This window comes from Molothrus aeneus, chromosome 4 (genome assembly GCF_037042795.1).
Source record: "Molothrus aeneus isolate 106 chromosome 4, BPBGC_Maene_1.0, whole genome shotgun sequence".
NCBI lineage: Eukaryota > Metazoa > Chordata > Aves > Passeriformes > Icteridae > Molothrus > Molothrus aeneus.
The window spans coordinates 6,166,228-6,175,739 of record NC_089649.1 but is presented as its reverse complement, the minus strand read 5'-3'; the positions used below and the strand labels follow the sequence as shown (position 1 = coordinate 6,175,739).

General features: G+C 57.0%; 1 protein-coding gene and 1 long non-coding RNA gene across 7 annotated transcripts; one reads left to right on the top strand and one right to left on the bottom strand.

Annotated features, from left to right (window-relative positions):
• Window positions 1-320: 320 nt before the first annotated feature.
• Window positions 321-9,007, bottom strand: LOC136556338 (uncharacterized). Of its 6 annotated transcripts, none has more exons than XM_066549489.1 (8): window positions 8,759-8,986; window positions 5,424-5,548; window positions 4,184-4,261; window positions 3,956-4,081; window positions 3,071-3,343; window positions 2,564-2,718; window positions 1,335-1,460; window positions 321-996 (listed from the first exon to the last, which is right to left on the bottom strand). In XM_066549489.1, exons 3-8 carry the CDS (start codon window positions 4,190-4,192, stop codon window positions 744-746), a joined length of 942 nt encoding a protein of 313 aa, XP_066405586.1. In that variant the 5' UTR covers window positions 4,193-4,261; window positions 5,424-5,548; window positions 8,759-8,986; the 3' UTR covers window positions 321-743. The 6 variants fall into 6 exon arrangements, with proteins under 6 accessions (XP_066405586.1, XP_066405589.1, XP_066405590.1 ...); XM_066549492.1 differs by having other exon boundaries at window positions 321-963; XM_066549493.1 differs by having other exon boundaries at window positions 321-960.
• On the top strand, window positions 3,078-5,739 carry LOC136556340 (uncharacterized). The gene is made up of 2 exons (XR_010783653.1): window positions 3,078-3,401; window positions 5,328-5,739. It is a non-coding gene; the product is annotated as an uncharacterized lncRNA (long non-coding RNA).
• Window positions 9,008-9,512: the final 505 nt, after the last annotated feature.

The window sequence follows — 9,512 nt, the reverse complement described above, 5'->3', positions numbered from 1 at the left end:
ACCGGCCCCGGGACCCCATGGGCATCGCCGCTCGCTCAGCGCCGCCGCCCGCCCCGCGGGGCGCCCCCTGGCGGACACGGCACCGCCCCGCAGCCCCCGGCCCGGTAACGCCACGAGCGCCGCGCTCCCCTACGAGCCACAGCGCCCGCAGCCCCTGCTCCGTGCCCGCAGCCCCTGCTGGGGGCTGCAGCTTCCCAGCCAGGAGCAGCCGCTCTGGGACGGCCGCTGGGGCCGAGGCGTTGCTGCTCCCGCTCCCGTTGTGCCTGGGGTGGGACTGGAGCCCCAGGGAAACGCTAGGAAAAACTCCATGGGTTAAAAAATGAGTGCAAACAGTTTGTTCTTTATTTCCAGAGCCACGAGAATCATCAAGTCAAATGCTGAGAAGTGACTGGCCCAGCTATGCATCAAACACAGAATTTTGACCTTCTCAGCACCCTGCTCCAAACACCTGAGCCAATCCCAGGGCTGTTCCAAAGGCCCTGTGTGGGATGGGAATGACTGCTGCCACTAAGAGAACTCCTCTACAAATGCAGCTCCTTCCCTTCTGCTACTGCTGCTTTACACAGCAGCCCCTGCAATGGCTGTGGGGCAGAACTGGCTGGCACTCAACATGGCAGCACCAAACTCTTCCCCATAGCCCTGATTGTTCTGCCCTTGCCAGGATTTCCCCAGCAGCTGTGAATGTGCTCCCACAATGTCCCTTTGTTTCCCCAGGAAGAAGAGAACAAGACAAGCCCTGAGGGTTACCTTGCTCCGTGGCCAAAGCTCTTCTGGAGAGTGCTGGGGGGCGTTGCCTGCAGGTGAGTGCTGCCAGCTCCAAACGATGCTGGCTGCTGGGGCCAGGGCTGTTTTTCTGGCCCAGGGGCCTCGGTGTCTCCTGCTGGCTGCCAGCCATGCTCCTTGGTGTTCCCTGGCTGTGTCCCAGCTGGCTGGGAGCGCAGGGCAGGAGGAGGCCAGGAGCTGCTGAAAGGCAGCAGCCCCTCGTGTCTTTGGCATCTGCAGGGGAGGAGCTGTGCCTGCACCGTGGCTCCTGGGCCAGGGGCTGCTCTGAGCAGGCCCCTGGAAATGCTTCAGCCCGGACAGAGACCACCAGCAGCCCAGCAGGACCCCAAGGAGCAGCTGGCATTGCTGGGAATGGAGGCACGGGCCCTTTGCAGAGGGGCTCATGGAGCAACTCCGGGGTCAGAGCTCCCACACAGCTGCCAGCTGTGGCCCAGCCACCCCAAATCCCTTCCCTCCTCCCCAGCCTGAGGCCATCGGCCATCAGCAGCATCAAAGCCAAGGCCATCTTCCCCCACAGATGTTCCATCCCAGGCAGCAGCCCTCAGAGGTACCTGAAAATCAGTGGGATGGAGTTTGGAGTTTTCCAGGGATCCAGCTGGAAGTGCAGAAGTGATGGAAAGCTTTCCCAGGTAGGTGCCACTGGAGGGGTGCTGAAGACAAAGCTGTGCATCCCTTTCCTGAGAGAAAAGAATTTGTAGAGGCCCCTGCTGAGGCTCTGAAAGGAGCTGAGCTTCTGCAGGGAGAGATGTCCCCCCCTGGGCACAGGGGCTGCCTCAGCTCAGGCTGGGAGCACATCTGGCCACTGCCTTCTCCTGCTCTAAACCATCCACTGGATGTTCTCCATCCTGGAGCTCAGGGGGGTGAAATGGGCTCCATTCCAGGCAGCTCTGGCCAGTGAGCCCAGGGACACCATTGGGCTGAGGGTTCTCAACAGCCACTTCTATGGAATAGAACCCTGGCCTTGTCCCTGTGCTGCTGAGCTTCCTTGGAAGCTCTGCTGGCTCCTGACACAGCTGCTGTCCAAGGCAGCAGCTCTGCATGGGAATGCCCACACTCCATGGGGCACTGGGAGGTTACTGCAGCGGGAATGGAGCAGGGAATTTGGGGCTATGGGTATAACTCATCAGAACTGGCACAGCTGACAGGGAACCCCAAATCTGGGCACCACACAGAGAACAATCTTTGTCCTGCCCTGTCAGCTCAAACCCCTGGGCTGAGAAGTTTTGGGAATTAAATGGATGGAATGATACAAACCACAGCAAGTGGCATCGCCCAGAGGGACAATCCAGGTCCCAGACAATTGCTCCACAATCCACTATGGGGGAAAACACCCTGTGCCTGCCAGGAGCTCTGACTCTGCTTCTCTACCAGCTCCTGAGCAGTGTCAGGGCCACCATGAGGGCTTTAAAATCCAAACAAACCCCATATCCCACACAGTGAATAATCCAAATAATGAAATGCATTCTTGTCATCAAAGCTCCAAACTGTGTCAGGAGCTCTGACAACAAGTTAATGGGATTCCCAGGAGTCTCATTAATGCTCTTGGTTTCATTTTTATGTGTTTTTAATCCCTCAGTGGGCAGCCTGTACAACTTATCCTGGGATTGAGAGGCTGAGCAGGGCTGGCTTTGGATTGACCTCCACCTCTGGCCCCAGCCTGTGCAAACACACCTTGTGCCAGGCTGGGTGAACTCATCACCTCAGCGTTTCCCTCCTAAATATCCCCTCCTTATCTCTCTGGAGATTCACTGACATTTTGCCCAAACCATGCACTCCTCACCTCCATGTGGCCTCCAAGTGTCCATTCTGTTCCTCACAGGTGCCCTGGTGCCACCGTGTTGGTCCCTTGGCCTTTCTCCAGCCCGAGGCTGCTCCTCTGCTCGCTCTCTGCAGTCTCATCCCACAGGGATCCTCTTCTCCCTTCCCTGCTGGCTGCTGCCAAGGAAGGAGGACACAGGGAGTCTCCAGTGCTGCCCCCTCAGCCCTGGAGAGTCCTGGCTGTGGGCCCGAGGGGCCTCGGATTTCCCAGGGAAATTGTCTGCTGGTCTCCCTTCAATGACCTCAGCAATTCCCTCCAAAATGCCACCTCACTGCCCCTGACATCCCCTCACATTCCATTGCCCTACACAAATAGTTCTTGGATCCCCTCTAGATCACACCAGGTTTTCAGCCACATGAATGGCATCACCTGTGCCCACTGCTCGTTATTCACCCAACCAAAAGCAAGAGCAAATGTTGGTTGGGCTTTAATAACAACTTGAAATAACTTTACAGCAAAATAACTCACCTTTTTCTTCTGTGTTTTTTTTTCCTTCAGCTGCTGGGCTTCCCTGTGAGGATGTGTGCTGAGCTCTGGGTGGAGGGGACTGTCAGGCTGAATGGCTGTGGGTTTGTGCTCTTCTCCCTGGGCATCAGCCACTGCCCCAATCCCTTTGCCCAGGCTGTTCCCTGTGCCTGTGCTCAGGCTGGGGCAGCACAGGCAGACGCAGCTCTCAGCACTCCCTGCTCCAAACACAGCTCTGGCCTCCACTGCAATCTGGCTCTGCTGGGAGGTTTGCTCCTAGAGAAATCCAAGAATTGCTCATGGCAATGTGGAGAATCAATCTCCACAAAGGGAGGTAAGGAATAAAATCCTGCTCTGGGAGCCCTTGGGATCTGCAGGGCTGCTGAGGGAAGGGGACATTCCCTGCCTGCAGGGCACACAGCCCCACCTGCAGCAGCCAGCCCAGCCTGCCAGCTGGGCTCTGCCAGCCCCTCTCTGAGCCCCCTCCCTGTGCTGCTCCCTCTCGGTGCCTTTGGCAATCCCAGTCTGAGCCTGAGCAGCCCAAAGCTCTGGCTGGCAGCCCAGGGACAAAGGGACGCTCCCAGGGATGGGGCACATTCCCAGCAAACGCTCCCAGCAGGGCACAGAGGCACCCCTGGAGCTCCTGGCTGGGGCTGGCAGGAGGGCACAGCCCCCAGCTGGGCTGGCAGTGGCAGTGACAGCAGCAAAGTGCCACGCTCTGGTGGCACAGCACAGACACCGAGGCCAGCACTGCCCGTGGGAGGGGCACAATGAATTCTGCTCCCTGTGCTGCCCCATGCCAGCAGGAAAGCTCCAGGGGCATGGAAACTCCTGCCCCTTCCCCCCAGCCAGATGAGCTCTCCTCAGTTCCCAACACCCAGTTCTCACCTCCAGCCTGCTCCCGGGGCTGCTGCCACGTTCCTGACAAGGTGCCAAAGGCCCCTGGGCACAGGGCTCCCTCTGTGTCTCAGGGCTTGGGCACGGCAGGGACCAGGCTGCTCCAGCAAGGACAGCCTGGAACCAGAGCAGATGTCCCAGGGCTGGCAACGGGCTGGGGACAGCAGCTCTGAAACCCAGAGTGCTGAAAACAGCCCCCAAAGTGTTCTATGGTCACACCTTTAACATGGCTCCAAAGGGCAGCAGCTCTGGTGCCAGAGCAGCACCTGCACCATTCCCTGTGCCAGCCCTGGCTCACTGAAAAACCAAACAAATCAACCACACCCAGGCCTTGTTTGCACAATTCCTGATCCAAACCCTCACCTTTCCTGCCCAGCACTGAGGCAAATCTGACACAGCATTGAGAAGTGACCTTTGCTGAGAGCAGCCATCATCCCAGTCCTCCAGCCTTGGCAAGATTGTGCAGTGAATGGACCTCAGTTCTAATCCTAAACCTCAATTTCTGTCAGTTTTTGTTAGAAAGATACTGGACAGTAAATCATGCAGCAGAATTTGCAAATTGCACAAGGAATAACAAGGCCCAGAGCAAACACAACCACCCCCATCACTGCTGCACCCCAATTCTGGGAGAAATGCTGATCTCATTTCTAAACACTGCCCTTCCCTCCCACTCAGTCCTTCCCTGCACATCCCTGCAGAGCCTTGACTCCATCTTTTGCTGCCAACAGCCCCTCTCCAGCCCAGAGCCCACTGCTCACAGACACAAACTGAGCAAGCCTAAGGCAATGTTCCCAGCAGCAGATGCAATTCCTGAACTCCCTTTTCCCTGGATTCTGAGCCCTTGCAGGAAACTCAGCTCAGCCCAGAGTCTGTTCTGCTTTCCCAGAGGGAAATACAGCCTGCTGGGCCCCAGCTCTGGCACCACATTGCCCTTGTTCCTGTGCCCTGGAAAGGCCCAGGCAAAGCCAGTCCCTCAGAGCCCATCCCTGGGCCCCAGGAGAGCTGGAGCTGCTCCCAGATGCCAGGGCCCTGCAGGGCTGTGCTGACACCAGCACAGGCTGACCCCTGTGCCCAGCACCCCCCCTCACTCTGCTCCCATGGCTCCCAAATGCTGCCAGCCCTGCCCCTGCCCCTGTGCCAGGGCCGTGCCTGCCCCCAGCCCCAGCAGAGGCTGTCACCCAGCCCTGCAGCGGCTGCCAGCCCTGGCAGAGCTGGGCATGCACTGAGAGCTCCCGAAGGAAGGCCCAGAGCAGCCCTGGGCTGCACAGACAGTGCCCAAGCTGCCCTAGGGCACAGCCAGCACCACAGCTCCAGCATCCCCAGGGAACTCTGGCACTGCCTCTGCACCTCTGCCCTTCTCCAGCAGGCACAGCTGGGGCTGGGCTGGCAGCAATGGCATTGCCATGGCAGCTCATGCCAGCAGAGAGGAAAAGGGGAGCCCTGTGTCCCTCTGACTCACCCCACAGCGTGGGCAGGACCAGAGCCCTCCAGCGCAGAGCCCTGCTGCTGAAGCCTCTTGCCTTTGGCTGCTCCAACACCAAAGCTGTGGGCAAAGATGGGAGGAGTTGGATGATTTTTCCTGCCCTGAAAGAGAGGAGAAAAGAAAATTAAGTCCACTGTGGAAGTCAAAGGATCCCAGCTCTCATAGCTCTGCTCTGCTGGCTCACTATGGGGTTTTACCCATGAGAGGTGACACCAATTCAAACACAAAAGTGTCCTTTGCCAGCACTTTTATTCCTGACTATTTCAGACAATAAAAGGATGCTCATTTTTCATCTTGCATTCTCTGCCTCATTTGAACAGAACCATTTTTATCCCAGAGCCCACGTGGCAGCCATTCCATCCTTTCCCATTGGACTTTGCACAAAGGAAGGGACACCTGGGATGCTGCACCACAAGAAATCCCAAAGAGAATCCCCTCCAAAACCTCACAGGGAAAGGTTTTTTGCTTTTGGGACACAAGAAAGGCCTTGGGCCATTTGCATCCACATGGAAAGCCCACACTGAGCACTTGGTTTTAAAGATGTTGCACTTGAAGTTACAGACATGGAATTGCTTTGGGATTTGGCATTTCCTGCACCCACACAAACACATTCAAGGAATTAAGTGCAGAGTCCTGAAGTTTGGTTATTCCAGTGCTGTTTTGGTAGTGCCACTTGACACACCAAAATCCACAGCAACACTTCAAAAAATGCAAAGCAACTTTCACCCCCACAGCCCCCTTCCTTTCCATTTTGCAGTTTTGGGCTCCTCTTAAGAACAGGTTAAAGCAAAGAAGAGAAAAGGCCAGGACCTGCTCCCAGCCAGTGCCCCAGCCACCTGTTTGCCAGAGATTCTCCTTACAGCTGATGGCTTTTCTAAGAAAGCTCCAGCTCAGCCTTATCTCAATCCCCTGGCAGCCCTCACCATCAGCCCCAAAGGCCAGGGCACATCTGTGTGCTGCCTCAGGAAGCTCAGTGGCTCTCTGGGGGACAAAACCTGGTTTGGACCCAGAGCTGACTCTGCTCCCTGCTGGCTGAACTGTGCAGCTGTGGGATGCAGCTGGGTGCTGCAGGGCAGAGTGTGTCACCCTCTGTGCCAGCCAGGCTCCAAAGGCAGCCCTTGGTGCCCCAGCAGCGCTGCTGGAAGCGCTGGCAGCGCTTGGCACAGATGGGATGGAGCCTTCCCACAGCTCTGTGCCCTGGCAGCGAGGCTGGCACAGCAGAGAGGCTGATGGCAGCAGAACAAACGCTGGGTTTCCATGGGCACTGATGGGCCTGAGAGCCCCAGGCCAGAGCTGCTCCCTGCCCAGCCCAGGAGCTCCCAGTGCTGCTGCAGGGCACGGGCTCTGAGGGAACCCTGCAGCTGGGCCAGGAACGCAGCAGCGACAATTCCCAGGCACAAAGAGATCCCCACCTGCTCCAGCAACTGAACCTCTGGGGCTCAGCCCCGCGGGCTGTCCCTGCTCCAGGCAGGAGGAGCCACACAGCCCCCGAGGCTGGGCTCACACCCTGCCCTGCCAGCAGGAAACAAGGGCTTCATGAAGCTTTGGGGACACCTTCTGTCCCCAGAGGGCTCTGACACAACATCCAGCAGTGTGGATCTTTAATAAAGACAGCTCGGACCTATCCTTGCCACAGACTCGCCTTTGTTATTGCCTCACAGTCTCTGCTTTAAAATATTTTGCTATTACAAGTGTTTAAACAAGACTGACCGTGAGCCCTGCACCCTTGCCGTGCTCCAAGCCCTAAGGCAGAGCTGGATATCCTCACACTCATCCAGCCTGAGGGAGCTGCTGCAGCATTTAAAACATTTACAAACCACCCCTGCCCTGAGGGTGTGCAGCCCTGCAGGTGCCTGGGTGCCAGCCCAGCATGAGAGATGGGACATCAGGAGAGCGAGCAGACAACGCCCACTGCAGCCTCTGCACTCTCGGCACTGCAGCTGCACGATCCTCACTGCTCAGCGACTCTCAGCTCTGATTCCAGGACTCCCGCCAGGAAACTGAGGGCCCTTTCCAGATGCAAATCCCCACAGAGCCACTGCTCTCCTCTCCACCCACCCTCCTGCTCCAGCTTTTACCCCTTTGGTAGCCACCACCCCGCCCAGGACACAGAGGAGGCTCTCGGGTGCCAACTGAGACCCAAATCGATCCAGGTGCCTCAGGAAATAAATACAAACAAACTCGCCCCTTCTAGGCTACCAAAATGTCTCGGTGCCCAGTTCCTGTTTCCTAAGGCAAAACCCACGGATCAGGGGAAAATGGCAAGTCCCAATCCCAACCAAACCTGGTTTGGCATCGGTTTCCATCAGGACCGTTCAGGTTTCCCAGTGCCCCTCAGCTGCAGCCACAGGAGCAGCTTCTCTCTGGGACCCAGGGGGGTGGGCACAGGGACACCCATCCCGCTGCTTCCCGGCAAACAGAGCTCAGCCCAGCCCAGAATGAAACATAACAAATGCAGGTATTGCCCTTGCCATTCATGTCTGAGCTCTGGCACGGTGTTATTGACCACAAAACTCCCGAGAGGGGACAGTCTGTAACTACTGCTCTGGATCAAGGATAATCTGTCAGTTCGTGTATGCACTGCACAGCTTTCATAAACAGCACTGTAACAGACACTAGTTTAGACTGCAGCATCATAGAGACTGTGAAATGTTCAGATGCTGTTACATGTAAGGAACTCAGAAAATGGTGTCAGATAATGAGGTGATTTCCCACAGCTGGGGACAATCTTATCTGAAACACAAGATAATAGAAACAGAAACCAGAGCACTGAAAAAAAAAAAAGGAAAAATTTACTGACCCTCGTTATCAAATAACGAGGGAGTGAAAATAAAACAGGATGGCACCACAAGAAGAAATAAAGTATATTGGTTTAATCCACAAGATGGCACGAAGGTTCAAACCAAGCAAAAGAACATCTAAACTGAAAGGACTGTTTGAATATGTATAAACTCTAATGAATATGCACACACCACTGCAATGGAACAGAATCTAGAGAACACGGTTTAAGGGAACCGGGTGCTCCTGGCAAACAGCCAAGCACCCCAGCGCTGCCTTTTATCCCTTAACAAACGTGTAAAAATTCTAAAGAGTGAACTCTGTTTCTCACCCAATAAAACGCTGTTCCCGCAGCTGGGACGAGCCCCAGCTTTATTCCACGGCACACGATCCCAGAGAGCCGCAAGGTCCGGGACAGAGCCGTGCCACCCGCAGCGGGTCCCACGCAGCAGCGCCCAAAGCAGCCCCGGCCCCCTGTGGGTGCCCCCGGCCCCGGTGCCCCCGGCCCAGCTCCCTCCCCTCCGGCCGCTCACCTGAGGGCACCGCCCGCTGCCTCCCGGCGCTGCTGCCGAGCCGAGGGCATTGTCCCCGCTCCTGGCCCAAAGGCCGCGTTCTGCGCTACAGGGCGCGCTCCGGGGGACGCGGGGGCGGGCAGGGACAGGGTGACCCGGGCTGAGGCGGCTGTCCCAGCGCTCTGTCCCCTCATGGGGCTCAGGCCGGGGAGCGGGGCCCTGCCAGCGGCCGCCATTGCAGCGCGGAGCAGAGTCAGGCAGGGCCGAAGAGCCGAGTGTGGCCGAGTGGAGCCGGCAACGGCCGAGTGTGGCCGACAGCAGCCGACAACAGCCGAGTGTGGCCGACAACAGCCGAGCGTACCCGAACGGCCGACTCTGGCCGGGATTGGCCGAATCGATCCGAGCTTACCTGAGGTGAACTGAACGGGACGGGACGGAACCGCGTTCAGCCCAACCGAACTAGATAAGCCGAACCGAACTAGATAAGCCGAACCAACGCGAGATCAGCCGAACCAACCTGAACATTACAGGGTCGGTCGAACCAAACCGAGCTGAGCTCCGAATGCAGCGATCGGCACAGAGATCAGCCGAACCGCGCCGAGCTCGGCCGAACCCTGCAAGCGGCACCGAGTTCAGCCGACCGGAGGCATTATGCATTTAATAAAAGCAAAAAGGAACAAATTCATCAGGCTTTTTATCTTCCAGGAGAGCATGCTCAAATTAAGGCTTCATTTAATTGTGGCAAATGAAATACTCATCAGCGCAGTGATTCTGA

Coding starts and splice junctions, on each gene's coding strand:
- LOC136556338 (XM_066549489.1), bottom strand. Junction 1,461..2,563: donor CACTTGGAGGCCACATGGAG/GTGAGGAGTGCA, acceptor CTTTTCTCTCAG/GAAAGGGATGCACAGCTTTG. Junction 997..1,334: donor TCCATCCCACTGATTTTCAG/GTACCTCTGAGG, acceptor CCTCCCCTGCAG/ATGCCAAAGACACGAGGGGC.